We start from the raw sequence: 16,520 nt of genomic DNA on the forward strand, positions 1-16,520 counted from the left end.
TGGAGGGATGACAGATTAGATAATGCCCGTGAAAGCATTCTGAAAGTCAAAAGAGCTAAATGCATATAAAAAGCCATCATTAGTCACACAGAACTGAACATGTGGGCTCATTTCTGCCCTGCAGCAGAACCAGAGGTCAAATAGGTCAGGGTCCAACTTTTTGGCCAGGGCCTCTTTAAAAATTTCCAATCGTGGTGATCAGTGATAAAACTGTATGTGTATTGTTGGAATCTTGACCAATGGTTTAAAAAAAAGATGCACTTCTCTCATTCTTTCAAATAGGCACAGCAAGACCCCATACATCATCCGGTAGAAGCACTTAAAACTGTGAAAATTGGTTCAGTCAACATATTACTGTATTTCATTCAAGAATGAAATACTGTAACAAGAAGCCAGAAAAAAGGGGTTCTATATGGGACTCACAGACCACCGTGGAGTTCAGAGATGGGCTTCAGGAGATCCTCAAAATTCCATGCGCAACACTGTGTTCTAGGGGGAGAGTGATCTGGAACTCCGCAAGAGTTAACACTGATTTAGCTGACTCAAGCAAGAGTTCTGAAGGTAACAGTGATTCAGATGCTTTTCTTTGCCTCCTCTGTAATGTTTGTTTACATGATTCTCTTTTTATTCCTTGTTTTTCACTAGTGTGTATCAAGACTACTGTGAAGGCAATCAGGGCCTCTTAGATCAGTTGATAGAGGGCAAAGTAAATGACAGCGTTGAATAAATATTAAATACAGAAAGCCATTAGCGTTGTTCTGATCACAGTATCTCCAGGAAAGAAAAAGAAGAAAAAGCAACAAATTTCCTTTTTCACTTTATTAAGGGCATAGGAAAATGGGGTTAGGTATGTTTTTATGTGTAGACACACATCTATAGAGGTGGCTGGAGGACAAGACAATAGAATAAATGTGGAACCGAGAAGGAGGTTAAAGTAGAAAGGTAAAATATAAATAGTCTGGAAAATGCAAGTTGTAAAGTAGCAAAAAGCAACTATTCACAACACTGACAAACGTCTTTAGTTACCCACTACCTAAAGATGCCTCCAAGCCAACTGGTTTCCAGTTTGGGAACACAATGGAGAGTCAATTTTTAAAATTCTCACGTACACTAAAAATAACAAATCAGAGAGTTTGAACCAAGGGTGAGGTAAACAAAATCCCAATCCCAGTAAACATTAAAAAAAAAAAGGCTGAACAATTATTTTGAAGTTCTAGTTGAATCACGACTAGAAATGAACCTTCAGGGAATTCCCTGGTGGTCCAGTGGTTAGGGAATTCCTTTCACTGCCGGAAGGCGTGGGTTCAATCCCTGATCGGGGTTGAACCCGTGCCATGCAGCTTGTGGGATCTTTGTGTTCTTTGCTTGGTGGTAATCGCTGCAGCTTTGGCAATGGAACTCATGATCTGGCTGAAGTATGATGCACTTCATAATAGTTCAATAATTTAAGGGGAATGAAAACAAACCAAGATCCAGTTTTCTCTGACATTTATGAATGAAATCTTCCCCTTAATAAGGCACAGGGAGATGATCCACAGATTGTTATATACGACAGTAAAGTTTTTGAAAATTCAGATACGGGCAACAAAAGTATAGATTTTGGAACCTGATTTTAAAATGCACTTGAAAATGTTAAGTTGATGACTTTTTTTTTTTTTTTTTTTTTGCGGTACGCGGGCCTCTCACTGTTGTGGCCTCTCCGGTTGCGGAGCACAGGCTCCGGACGCGCAGGCTCAGCGGCCATGGCTCACGGGCCCAGCTGCTCCGCGGCACGTGGGATCTTCCCAGACCGGGGCACGAACCCGTGTCCCCTGCATCAGCAGCCGGACTCTCAACCACTGAGCCACCAGGGAAGCCCGATGACTGTTTTTAGTGATAGCTTTCAATGCAAATATGAAACCTTAAAATAAAATGAATAAAAACCAAATTACATTCTTTATTTAAAAACAACCTGTTTTAGATGTGGCAAAACAGTTTATTAAAAACTTGTCTAATACATACCCAGGTCGAATTACAAAAGAGAAATGAAAAAAGGAGTTCCTTGATAGCTTCTTGCTCAGATAACTACCCTGAAATTGGAAATGAATAAACACTTTTTGATTTGCTAATGTCCGAAAAATGCACAAAGTAATATCAATTAAAAGCTTCATGCAACATCTTGGTCACTTTTACTGTAACTAATGAATAATGTTACTTAAAACACATTCAATTAATGTGCAACATGAGAGAATTTAGCTGAACAGTAGGTTGCCATGTAGCTGGGACTGTGGGAAAAGAACAGATAACGAAGAGAAAGCTCTGCTAGAATTACAGTAACATTTCAGTATGTCCTAACGTGCTCATCACTTCCACAGATAATTAAGAAGTCATTTAAAAAATGAATAACCTTGGTGAGTGGTTTTGGTTTACATCTCAGAAAATAAGAGGTTAGAAAAATCACAAAATAAGCAGCATTAGTAATATGCCTCATTGCTGCTCTGGACGGGCTTGTTCCAGAAGGACGGTTAGCTTGAGCTAATGAAACTCTTGTCCATTGTTGAGGGCTCCACTAAACAAGTTTATTACTTGCTATCTTAGGAGTGACACGTTAGAAAAATTATCTTTTAAATGGTCATCTTGGCATCTCAACTTGTTTCTTCATTTCTCTTCCTATGACAACTATCTACTTTCTTCACATAATAAGAAATGTCAAGGAATTTCCCAGATGGAGTTCTTGAGGCTTAAAGGGGGAAATGTAGGGAGCCAGTTTCACCAGTGGCATACTTGTCTATCCTTTAAATAAAACCTGTGGCGTACTTCTCTATGTTTTTAATAAAAAACAGAAGTGCTCCAGAAATAACTTCAATCACACCTAAGTACTGGGGCATTACGGCTGTTTCATATTAGACCCAAACAGGCCTAACAGTTCAGGTCTGAGCTAGTTACAGAGACCGCTGCCATATGCGACAGGAACGTGATAGCCAATTAAAAGGGTCCTAGGGAGTTTCCTCCCTGTTTTGTAAAGGTGAGTTTAAGGAATCCTGACCTAACCAGTGCATTCTTCTAGAATATGTGTTTCCATCCTCAAATGTCCAAGATTCTGAGGTTTTTCCGTAAATCTGGTTGCTCCTCTGATTTCTATATCCCTTACGTGACAAAACTGCCCTTTCTCTCTTTTGCTTTCTTAACAGCCCTCTTCTTTCCTATCTTCCCAATTCTGTCTGACAAAAGAATAGATGTTTTAGCTACTTATTCAGACCAGCTGTACCAAATGCCACGAGACCCTGTGAGCTCCACCATATTGGGATTTCAGGGAACTTTCCCTAACTGTCAGTGTAGTACTGCCGGTTCTACTTCCCTTCTCTATGTTTTTTAAAAGAGCAGTCGTGTTTAATATTGTGAAATATGATGCATCTCCTCCTCCCCCAGCCTCTAGAACAGTGATAAATTTCAGAGCACGTTCAGCGGAATTGGATTGTATTATGCACAGAACACATGTTCATCACCAAACGGTACTTGCTGGAATATATGTAAGTAGAAGGAATTGCTGAGACTTCAAAACCCCAGTTTCTCACAACTGATTTTATTAGCCAGTGTATACCAAAGAGGGGTGGCAAAAGAAGGGTTATTTTTGAAGTTTTCTTTCACCACTGAAGCCCTGTGCTGTTATAGACTGTGGGTTTCCAGTCTTTTGATTAAGCCTTGCCAGTCGTGTGCTGCTGTAACATCAAAGTGACCGCTCTGCACCCTGTTGCCTCCTCCGGCAGGCAGCCATCCTGGTCTCGGACTGTGGGGTCGGCGCCGGACTGGAGCAGCAGCTCAACAATGTCCAAAAACTCACAGGCAGCAGCTGACAGGAAAATCGACAAATACGAAAACCAAGTTACCATGAGACAGAGAGTACTAGACGTCAGCAGGAAAGGCAAGTGCTGAGCAATAAGGAATCCTGAACAGTGGGCGACGGGACAGTGGCTGGGGGTGATGAGGCCTTGTAACGGAACTGCGCCTGACGGTGGGTTTGCCGGTGTTAGGAAAATCAAATTTGCCTTTGTGTTGCCCAGAAGCTAACAAACAAATACATTTTTTAAAATTGTGAGGCTTCTGGACTCTATTCTTCAGGATGGGATGAAGGGAAGGAACAAAAATAGTTTAAGTATTTCATTTACTTTGATCAAAATGATAGGTTTGTAGGCTAAGTCAAAAGGCTCAAAATACTGTAAATGTCAAAGAAAGGATTTTGTTTTGTCTTTGAAGAGGGGATAACTGGGTAACTAACTGAACTTTAAAATTCGTAAATGAAGAAAGAAAAAAAGGTGGCCTAGTAATCAGACCATCCCTCTAAAGCAACCTTAAAAAAATGGTACCAATCACACAAGACACAGGAAGAGGAAAAGGGCCTACAGATATCAAAACTTATTATGAGGATGGTATGGTACTGCCCCCAGGATGGACAAACAGACCAAAGGGCTAGAAGAGAGGGCCATCCATTCTTTTGCACACGTACAGAAACTTGATTGTGACAATGCTGGCATTGAAGATCAGCGAGGAAACAAAGCTCCATTAATTAGATGGCACTGAGACAACTGGGCTAAAGTCAAAAGTAGGCATTTCACACAACATAAAACACAAATAGCAACAAACATATGAAAAGATGAGCAACCACATTAGTAATCACGGAAATAAAAATTAAAACCAGGAGATACCATTGCACACCCACTAGATAATTGAAAACTAAAAACTGAGACAATACCAAGTGTGAAGGAGGCCAGGAGCAAGGGAGACTCCCCTCTGGACTGTGGAGAGTGTACACTGTGCATCACTTGGGACAACACTTTGGACAACAAGTTGGCATTACACCTTAAACCTAAACAAATGCCTACCCTTGGACCCAGCAATTCTACTCCTAGTTATACTCTCTAGAAACCTTTGCATGTGTTCTCCAGGAGATATCTGCAAGAATGTACATATAGTAGCCCTGTTTGTGATAGACCCCAAATGTAGACAACTCAAGTGCCCATTAAGAATAACATGTAAAAATAAAATGTTGTTTACATATACAATGAAATCCCTTACCAAAATGAAAACTAATGACCTATAGCTTCATATAACATGAGTTTATCTCTAGAACAATGTTGAAGGGAAAGAGCAAATTAGAAGAATACATACAGTATGTTTCCATTTAAACACAATTTTAAAAACAGGCAAGACTAAACACCATTGTTCAGAGACACAAATACGAAGTGAAACTCTAAGGGAAAATAGTGGTATGAAATTTGGGATAGTGCTAATCTGGGGTGGGGGGTGGTATAGGGAAGGCCATATAATTGGATAGGCACACACACGGGGTTTCAAAGATACTGGCAATGTTCTCTTTCTTAAACTACGTGGTAGGTATACAATTTTTTAAAGGTACATTTTAAATTCTTCATATACATTTTATATACAATTTTGTAGTGTGATATATTACACAACAGCAACAACAAAAGGTTTTTAAAAGAAAGGGAGAGCAAGAAGGGTAAGTAGTTTGATTCAATGAGTATTTTACTGAATACATACCATACCAGTCCTATCAAGGATACAGGTAAGATTCCTGCTCTAAGGAACTTAGAAGGATGAGTAAACACTGTGGCAGGTGGGGACACACACACACACACACACACCTGCAAAGGTGAGGGGGATGGGGAGAGGAGGAGGAAGCTAAGGAATCAGGAAAAATACTACAAGTAGGTGGTATGTAAGCTGAGCTTTGAGGACAGAGTAAAATTCCAGGTAAACTTAGAAGAAAAGGCATGCAGAGTGACAAAACAACATTAAGAGAAGCAGGAGAGCACAGGGAATGCTGAGAGAACTGTCTGCTGGCTCAGAGAAGCAATATAGAGTGTCAAAAGCAGAGGCTGGATTTAAGTTAAACTATACAAAGCCTTGAAAGCCATACTAAGAAGTTGGGCATTTATGAGGAGGGGAGTAGCATAATTTGACCTCTGTGTTAGGATGATAATTCTAGAGTGACTTGTAGAACCTAAGCATTTGTGGCAGTTAAGAGACTGTGGTAGTCCTTTTCGGGGGCTTGAAATTAGCTAGTGTTGGCAGGAGTATAAAGAAGGGACTGATAAATAAATGCTGGAGAGGGTGTGGAGAGAAGGGAACACTCTTGCACTGTTGGTGGGAATGTGAATTGGTACAGCCACTATGGAGAACAGTATGAAGGTTCCTTAAAAAACTAAAAATAGAACTACCATACGACCCAGCAGTCCCACTACTGGCATATACCCTGAGAAAACCATAATTCAAAGAGAGTCACATACCACAATGTTCATTGCAGCTCTATTTACAATAGCCAGGACATGGAAGCAACCTATAAAGATGTGGCATGTATATAAAATGGAATATTACTCAGCCATAAAAAGAAACAAAATTGAGTTCTTTGTAGTGAGGTGGATGGATGTAGGGACTGTCATAGAGAGTGAAGTAATGACGAAAGAAAAAAACAAATACCATATGCTAACACATATATATGGAATCTAAAAAAAAAAAAAAAAGGTTCTGAAGAACCTAGGGTTAAGATGGGAATAAAGACACAGACCTACTAGAGCAGGGACTTGAGGATATGGGGAGCGGGAAGGGTAAGCTGTGATGAAGTGAGAGAGTGGCATGGACATATGTACACTACCAAACGTAAAATAGCTAGCTAGTGGGAAGCAGCCACGTAGCACAGGGAGATCAGCTCGGTGCTTTGTGACCACCTAGAGGGGTACGATAGGGAGGGTGGGAGGGAGGGAGATGCAAGAGGGAAGAGATATGGGAACATATGTGTATGTATAACTGATTCACTCTGTTATAAAGCAGAAACTAACACACCACTGTAAAGCAATTATACTCCGATAAAGATGTTAAAAAAAAAAGAATAAAGGTAGAAGTCTAATTAAAAAAAAGTTTGTGAACACTAAATTTAATAATTAACGAAACTGATATAATGTCATATTTGTAGACACCTAGCTAAACATTTAATTATTTATATTTTGCAATTTTCTTTTTGTTTTCTGGAGCAAAGATATTTTGTTTCAGATTTCAGGTACTTTTATAGGTTTTTGAAAAGCTCTTAGGCCCAAGGCCTGTGATCGTAATGTTTACTGAATAAAACAGCCTGAGTATTTCTACACTTGATAAAATTACTGATAAATCTGATTATATAGAAACCTAAAACTGATAAATTTGAACACAAATTTAAAACAGCTATACCACACACACAAAAATACTATATACAAAAGTAAACCATAAACTGGGAAACATATTCACCTCCATAACACAGATAAGAGCTAATATCCTTAATATTAAAACAAAAAAAAACTTTAACAAATCAATCCAATGGTCAAAAGAAGAATCAAAGGTGACACCTATGTTTCTAGTCTTGGAGAACACATAGATGCTGGTGACATCTCTAAAATAAGGAACCAGAAGAAGGAAGAGCAAAGTTTTTGGAGGGGAACAGAAGCAGAAAATTATGGAGGGGTAGAAATAATATTGTTTGGGACATGATAAATATGTGGTACTAGGGGATATCTATATTGATAAGCTCAGTAGGGAGGTAAAATTTGAATCTGAAAAAAAAAACCCCACTCACCCCATACACACCACTATCTCCATTTTTACTGTACTGTGTGACTTTCTGAAGACATATGCTTTGGGCTCAGGATTTTTAGCAATTTTTCTGGATACTCTTTAAATATATTTATATTACATGATCACTCTGGCCAAAGAGCTACCTACCTAAGGTGGTTTCCCTTACCATGCTGGAGAAATACATTTGAAAGAGACATACAGATTATTGAAAATTCCTAATGGTGTCCTTACCAGTAGACACATTGATGTGGTTGGGAAATAAAAAGCTTAAGAGGCAAAGACTGTTAATGCCCGTTATTAAATTTTCACTTGTAATTTTTACTACAATTTACATTCATCCACTTTGGTTTTCATTGTTGATCACTAAGCATGTTTTACTAATTATTATTTTACATTATCTCTACTGGGTTTTCTTCTCCCTGTAAACAGGCTTTAAGACTTCACTAGCTCTCTTTTTTTTAAATTAATTTATTTATTCTTGGCTGCGTTGGGTCTTCGTTGCTGCACATGGGCTTTCTCTAGTTGTGGCGAGCAGGGGCTACTCTTCGTTGTGGTGTGCGGGCTTCTCATTGCAGTGGCTTCTCTTGTTGCGCAGCATGGGCTCTAGGCGTGCAGGCTTCAGTGGTTGTGGCATGTGGGCTCAGTAGTTGTGGCCCATGGGCTCTCGAGTGCAGGCTCAGTAATTGTGGCTCACTGGCTTAGCTGCTCTGCAGCATGTGGGATCTTCCTGGACCAGGGCTCAAACCCATGTCCCCTGCAGTGGCAGGTGGATTAACCACTGCGCCACCAGGGAAGCCCCACCAGGGAAGCCCCACCAGCTCTTTAAAAGCGCCATTATCAAGCCTACTTATAATGATTCTCCTTTGCCACACCTGGTCTTCTCTCTCCACCAGGCTTTCACTAGACTCTACTGCAGTGAGCCTGCATCAGAATCACCTGGAGGGCTTGTTGGACCACAGACTGCAGGGTGCCCCCCCCCCCGCAGTTTCTGATTGGTAGGTTTGGAGCAGGACTGAGAATTTACATTTCCTAGCAGGTTCCCAGGTGATGCTGATACTGATGATCTGGGACCTCACTCTGAGACTCAGGGCTCTACCAGCGTGCCTCCTGCCTCACACTATTGGTCAATTTTCACAGCTAGAGCCACTTAACTCACACGTATTGATAATGCCCCACACAGGTAAGAAGGAACACAGGCCTCTCATTGGTTCGGTGCGACGTAACTTTACGTCGGATGTGACGTGGGTAGCAGAGCTGAGCCTTTGCTGAGTTTTCCAGCTCCCGTACTTCATCCTCTCCTGGATTCTTTGCTGAACACGCTATTTCCTCTGGCACTAGGACGCTTTGATTTCCCTTGCTCCGTTCCTTCTGGAAGCGGAAGATGAGCAGGTAAGTTCACTTCCCACATCTGGGAATATACCTGGTTGCCTTCTGGACATTTGTGACGGTGCTGGTTTGCCTGTGCTGATTTTTTTCCGTTGTTTGTTGTTAAGACTTTGAAGTTTGCCTTTTCTGTGCCAGTGAGTCTAGTGTCCTGGGTCTGGCGTTCCGGGCCTGACTTCAAATACCCCAGGCTACCTTCTTCTCTGCTTTTCAAACAGTTGAACAATGTTGTTGTTAGTTCTATGACTGCTGCGCATTCTTTCCCTATCCTGATTTCTATATGTATTTCCAGACCCCTCAACCCCGGGCTCCATCTTCCTAATGCTCTGAGACTCAGGGCTGGCTTGGTCTTTTTCCTCTATCAATGATTACTTTTCTGGTAAGATCATGAACCTTGGCTGGAAGGTTTTTTGTTTTTGTTTTTTTTGTTTTTGTTTTTTTTTTGCGGTATGCGGGCCTCTCACCGTGTGGCGTCTCACGTTGCGGAGCACAGGCTCCGGACGCGCAGGCTCAGCGGCCATGGCTCACGGGCCTAGCCGCTCCGCGGCATGTGGGATCTTCCCGATCCGGGGCACAAACCCATGTCCCCTGCATCGGCAAGCAGACTCTCAGCCACTGCGCCACCAGGGAAGGCCCGTGGCTGGAAGGTTTTATTTTTTTTTTTTGCGGTACGCGGGCCTCTCACCTCTGTGGCCTCTCCCGTTGCGGAGCACAGGCTCCGGACGCGCAGGCCCAGCGGCCACGGCCCAAGGGCCCAGCCGCTCCGCGGCACTTGGGATACTCCCGGACCGGGGCACGAACCCGTGTTCCCTGCATCGGCAGGCGGACTCTCAACCACTGCGCCACCAGGGAAGCCCGGCTGGAAGGTTTTAATGCCACCTACATGCATGACTTAGAGCCTAGTAAGTCAACTCTATTTTTTCCTTTTTAAACCTGTGTCAAGGAGGTCTATGGGCTTGCCATGCAAAGTGTAGTCTGAGGATCAGTGGCTTTCAGCATATTAGGGGAGCTTGTTAGAAATGCAGAGCTTCACGCCTCACCTCAGATGTACTGAGTTAGAATTCATGGTGTAACAAGAGCCACAGGTGGTTTTCATGCACATTGTAAAGAACTGATGTGTGGGATAGTGCCTATAGGATGAACTGCTCCCACCTGAGACTACTTATTATGACTCTCAACCTTACCAATCACTACTTTTTCCAACTTCCTTATTGCTACTGATGTAATTCTACAAACCTGTGTTGGGTGAGTTTCCTGATGACAATGTGAACTATGACCTACAACCCATGATTCTGTAGGAACCCAGAGTCTCTCTGTGTACATCTCACATTTGTTGTTTCTTAGTGTATCTTTTGCACAAGGCCTTTTCAACTATGTCAACATACCAAAGGAATATTGGCTTTTGGCCATGATCTGATGTGGGCTCGGATGACAGGCAGCCTGAGGGACCGGGGCGGATAAGTACCACTCAAGTTCAACAGTAAATTTTAGGTGCTTAATGTAATGCTGGCCCACAGAAGGTGACCATCCAAATACCTCTCATCAGTAATTACCTTGAAGAAGGTGTTGAAAGTAGATCAGGCTGAGTGAACTAACGCCACCCCTGGGCTTTGGTGGTGGGTGGGGCCAGCACTACTGGTCTGGACAGTCACCACTGAATGGCCTTGTTGCCAGAAACAATCCCTGAAGGAGCAGGACTCCAGCCAGTGACCTAGTCCACAAGTCAGGTCCAACCATTGCAGGGGGGTGGGGCTAGTAAGATACATACGGAGTGTCAGAACCTCAGTCAAGAATGCCTACATTCAGAATAGGGATACAGCTCCGAAAGGAGGAAACTGCCACATTAACCTGGAGACCCAGGTGCACAGGCCCTTATAAGTAGTGCCATAGAAAGAACATGGATTCTAGAATCCAAGCTGGGTTTGTGTGACCTTGAGTAACTATCCTCAGATGGTCTTCCTAGGCAAATGAAAATGCATGTCCAGGGTCTACTAGAGGACTCAAATAGTAGATGCTTATTAAATGGGAGCTACTATTATGTTTATTATAGAGGAAATCATATTCTTATGTGAGCCTATGGACCTCAAGGCTGCTTCAGGTTCTCTGAATTCTGATCCGCCTGGTTGGAGGGTTGGGTAGCTAGTATAGTACCTCATTCAGGATTTGGGCAGAAGGAAACACGCATGCTCAAAGCACAAGTGCTTAGCTAGGTACATTGGAGGACTTTTTTTTTCCTTTCCTCTTCTGTTCTCTTCTCTTGTCATTTGATGACTAACTTTAGAGTTGTGTTTGGATTCTTTTTTCTTTTCTTTTTTTGTGTGTATCTATGGTAGATTTTTGGTTTGCGGTTACCATGAGGTTTTGATATAGCAGTCTCTATATAAACAAGATTGTTTTAAGTTGCTGGTCTTTTAATTTCAAATGCATGTCCAATATCCTGTATTTGTACTACCCTCTTCTCACAGGTGCTGGTTTTGATATCATTTGTGTGTGGATGATTTCCTACCTTTACAGTATGTTCGCCTTTACTGGTGAGCTTTCCCATTTGTAATTTTCTTTTTTCTAGTTGTGACCTTTTCTTTTTCATCTGGAGAAGTTTCTTTAGCATTTGTTGCAAAGCTGGCCTGGTGGTCCTAGATTCTCTTAGTTTTTGCTAGTCTGTAAAGCTTTTGATTTCTCCATCAAATTTAAATGAGAGCCTTGCTGGGTAGAGTATTCTTGGTTGTAGATTTTTCCCTTTTATCACTTTAAATATATCATGCCACTCCCTTCTGGCCTGCAGAGTTTCTGCTGAAAAATCTGCTGCTAGCCTTATGGGAGTCTCCTTGTATGTTATTTGTTGCTTTTCCCTCGTTGCTCTTAATATTTTGTCTTTAATTTTTGTCAGTTTGATTACTATGTGTCTTGGTGTGTTAATTCTTGGCTAAATCCTGTATGGGACTCTCTGTGCTTCCTGGACTTGGGTGACAGTTTCCTTTCCCATGTTAGGGAAGTTTTCAGCTATTACCTCTTCAAATATCTTCTCAGGCCCTTTCTCTCTTTCTCCTTCTGAGACCCCTATAATGTGACTGGTAGTGCATGTGATATCCCACTTAAACTGTCCTCATTTCTTTTCATTTTTTCTTTATTCTGTTCCATGGCAATGATTTCCACCACTCTGTCTTCAGCTCACTGATTCGTTCTTCTGCCTCATTTATTCTGCTATTGATTCCTTCTAATGTATTTTTCATCTCATTACTGTATGTGTCAACTCTGTTTGGTTGTTCTTTATTTTCTCTTTGCTGAGAACTTCTTGTAACTTCTTCATCTATGCATCCATTCTTTCCCTGAGTTCTCGGATCATCTTTATGATCATTACTTGAAACTCTTTCTCAGGTAGATTGCCTATCTCCATTTCACTTAGTTGTCCTTCTGGGGTTTTATCTTGTTACTTCGTCTGCAGCATATTCCTTTGCTGTCTCGTTCTGTTTAAATTTCTATTTGTATTTTTGTTTCTGTGGTAGGTTAGTTACATTTCTCAACCTTGGAGAAGTGGTCCTCGTCCCAGCAGTGCATTCCCCTCTCATCACTCAGGGGCAGGGACCAGCTGTTCCCAGGGTAGGTTCTGACCTGAGTTTATGGACTCAGTTCTGCAGGCTGTAGGATCGTAGTTTTCCGGTGTTTGTCTCCTGGTGGGTGAGGCTGGTCTGGAGGCTTGTGCAGGCTTTCTGGCAGGAGGGACTGGTGCCTGCCCACTGACGGGTGGAGCTGGGTCTTGGCCCTCTGGTGGGCAGGGCCATGTCAAGGGACCTATCTAGAGGTGGCTGTGTGCTCAGGAAGTCTTTAGGCAACCTATTTGCTGATGGCTGGGGCTGTGTTCCTGTCCTGTTGGTTGTCTGGCCTGAGACGTCCCAGAACTGGAGCCTAAAGGCGGTTGGGTGGGGCCAGGCCTCGGTGCTTATGACCAAGGCAAGATGCCTGCCTTCCATGAGAGTTCATGTAGATGACGCTCTCCAATATTTCTGCCACTGCCACCAGTGTCCATGTTCCCAGGGTGAGCTACAGCTGCCCCCCCACCTCCCCAGGAGACCCACCAAGACCAGAAGGTAGGTCTGGCCTGGGCTCCTACAAAGTCACTGCTTTTGCCCTGGGTCCTGGTGTATGTGAGACCTTGTGTGCACCCTCCAAGAGTGGAGTCTCTGTTTCCCCCAGCCCTGTGCAGCTCTTGCGATCAAGCTCCTCTGGCCTTCAAAGACAGGTACTCTGGGGGTCCTCCTCCCGATGCCAGACCTCTAGGCTGGGAAGCCTGATGTGGGGCTCAGAACTCTCACTCCTGTGGGAGAACTTCTGCGATATAATTATTCTCCAGTTTGTGGGTCACCCACCTGGGTGGTATGGGAATTGTTTATATCACGAGTTCGCCCCTCCTACTGTTTTGTTGTGGTTTCTTCTTTGTGTCTTTGGACGTAGAATATCTTTTTTGGTAGGTTCCAGTCTTTTTAATCAGTGGCTGTTCAGCAGTTAGTTGTGATTTTGGTGTGCGTGTGAGAAGAGGTGAGCTCAAGGTCCTTCTACTCCGCCATCTTGTCCATCCCAGATTCTTCATCCACTTTGGATTGTGCCAGTTAACATACAGAGCAAGATTCCCTGGTTTTTCTTCTTTTTTTTTAAAATTGAAGTAATATTCATTCTTCTTAAAAATTGAATTCTGGCAAATGTGTCTACTTGTGCAGCTACCATTACAATAGAGACATAAGACATGTCCATAACCCCCAAAAGTTCCTCCTGGCCTCTCTGCAGCCAATCCTCTTACCCCCACCCATTGCCCCTGGCAACCACTGATCTGATTTCTGTCCTTAGGTTTTGCCTTTTCCAGAAATGGAAATCATACAGCCTATAGTCTTCTGTGTCTGGCTTCTTTCATTGAGCATGATGCTTTTGAGATCCATCCATGTTGCTGCAGGTATGAGTAGTTCTTTCCCTTTTGTTGCTGAGTAGTATTCCATTGTATAAAAGTATGCAGGCATCTGGCTTGTGTCCAGTTTTTGGCCATTATGAATAAGATCCTATGAACACCTGGATACATGTCTTTGTATGGATCTTTTATGTTTTCACATCTTTTGGGTAAATATCTAGAGTGGGACTGCTGAGTCACATGGCAAGTGAACATTAAACTTGAATAAGAAACTACCAAACTTCCAAACTTTGTATTCCCACCAGTATGTATGAATTCTAGTTGCTCTGTATCCTTGTCAGCGCTTGTTATTATCATTAAAATTCTTTCTAGCCATTCTAGTTATGTCTCTAGTACGTATAGTATAGGTACTATATAGTATAGTCAGGTCTTCTTATTGTGGTTTTTAATTTACATTTCCCTAATGTCTACTGATGAACATCTTTTTACATACTTATTTGCCAGTCATCTACCTTTGGTGAGTTATCCAAATCTTTTGTCCACTTATTAATTGGGGTGTCTTTTTAATAAAGTTACAATTATTCTTTATATATTGTTGGATATAAGTTTTTTCCAAATATGTTTTATAAATATTTTTTCCCACTGTGTCTCGTCTTTTATTAACAGTATCTTTTTTTGTGTGTGTGTGTGTGGTATGCGGGCCTCTCACTGTTGTGGCCCCTCCCATTGTGAAGCGCAGGCTCAGCGGCCATGGCTCACAGGCCTAGCTGCTCCGTGGCATGTGGGATCTTCCCGGACCGGGGCACGAACCCGTGTCCCCTGCATCGGCAGGCGGACTCTCAACCACTGTGCCACCAGGGAAGCCCAACAGTATCTTTTGAAGGGTAAAATTTTAAAATTTTGAATGAAGTCCAATTTATTTTTTTTCTTTTATGTTTTGTGCTTTTTGTGTCCTATATAAGAAGTCTTTGTCTATCTCAAGATCACAAAGATTTTCTTGCACATTTTCTTCTAGTTCTTTATATTTTAGCTCTTATGTATATAGGTCTCTGATCCATTTCAAGATAATTTTTGTGGAGGGTATGAGAAAAGGGTTGAGGCTTTTCTTCCCCCCAGTATGTATGTGTATGTCCAACTGTGACAGCACCATTTGTTAAATAGAGTATCCTTTCCTCCATTGACTTACCTTGGCACTTCTATCAAAAATCAATTACCCATGTGTGGTTTGGTCTATTTCTAGGTTATTTACCTTGTTTCATTGATCTATACACCTCACCCTACACCAATATCACACTGTTTTGGTTTCTGTATCTTTATAGTAAGTTTGTAGTAAGTAATAATACATTGGTCAAAGAAAAAAATATCAAAGAAATTAAATTATTTTGAACTAAATGAAAATGAAAACACAACTTATCAAAATTTATGGGATGCATCAAAAGCAGTGCTTAGAAGGAAATTTATAGCATTGAATGCATGTATTAGAAAAGAAGAAAGATATAAAATCAATAATCTAAGTTCCCACCTTAGGAAACTGGAAAAGGAAGAGCAAATTAAATCCAAAGTAAGCAGAAAAAAAAAGAATTACAACAGAAATCAATGAACTTGAAAACACGAAATCAATAGAGAAAATCAATAAAATCAAAAGGTAGTTCTCTGAAAAGATCAATAAGATCAATAAGCTTCCAGCCAAGTTAAATAAGAAAAGAGAGGACACAAATTACTAATATCAGAAATGAAAGAGGGGACATTACTACAGGTCCAATAGACATTAAAAGGATAAAAAGGAATACTACAAACATTTCTATGCCTACAAATATGATAATCTATATGAGATGGACCAATTCCTTGAAAGACACAATTTGCCAAAATTCACACAAGAAAAAATATACATTCTGAATAGGCCTGTAACTAGTAACGAAATCGAATAAATGATTAATAACCTTCCAAACTAGAATGTACCAGGCCTAGGTGGGTTCGCTGGTGAATTCTACTAAACATTTAAAGAAGAAATTATACCAGATCTCTACAACCTCTTTCAGAAGGCAGAAGTAGAGAGAATATTTCCTAAATCATTCTATGAGGCCACCATTACTCTAATAACAAAAAACAGACAAAAACATTATAAGAAACGGAAAAAAAACTACAGACTGATATCTCTCGTGGACATAAACGCAAAACCCTCAACAAAATATTAGCAAATTGAACTCAACAATGAATAAAAAGAATTATATACCACAGCCAAGTGGGATTTATCCCAGGTGGGCAAGGCTGGTTCAACACTTGAAAATCAATTAATGTAATCATTGTATCAATAGGCAAAAAAATAAAATCACATGATCATATCAACAGATGCAGAAAAATAACTTGACAAAATCTAACACTCATTTGTGATTAAAAAAAACCTCTCAGTTAACTAGAAATTGAGGGGAACTTCCTCAATTTGAGAAGTTCTCAGCTATTTCTTTAAATAAACTTTCTTCTCCCTTCTCCTTCTATTGCCCTGCTGGGATACCTATTATCCTAATGGTGCCCCTCCTGAAAGAGTGAGATAGGTCTTGCAGAATTTCCTCAATTTTAAATGCTATTTCTCTTCCTCCTACTTGTATAAATTTTAGATTTCTATCTTTGAGCTCTCTAATTCTCT

At 41.3% G+C, this 16,520-nt stretch overlaps 1 protein-coding gene across 2 annotated transcripts in view; it reads right to left on the minus strand.

Moving 5' to 3' along the window:
* Positions 1 to 895: 895 nt before the first annotated feature.
* ACBD6 (acyl-CoA binding domain containing 6) overlaps positions 896 to 16,520 on the minus strand; it is a 232,868-nt gene continuing 217,243 nt past the window's right edge. For both annotated transcript variants that reach the window (XM_082666628.1, XM_082666627.1), the window contains one exon: positions 896 to 3,829. In XM_082666628.1, coding sequence (XP_082522754.1) covers positions 3,675 to 3,829 — 155 coding nt within the window. In that variant the 3' untranslated portion in view covers positions 896 to 3,674. The remainder of the gene's footprint in view (positions 3,830 to 16,520) is intronic.

The sequence above is a fragment of the Grampus griseus genome, assembly GCF_964374135.1.
Source record: "Grampus griseus genome assembly, chromosome: 1".
Classification (NCBI taxonomy): domain Eukaryota; kingdom Metazoa; phylum Chordata; class Mammalia; order Artiodactyla; family Delphinidae; genus Grampus; species Grampus griseus.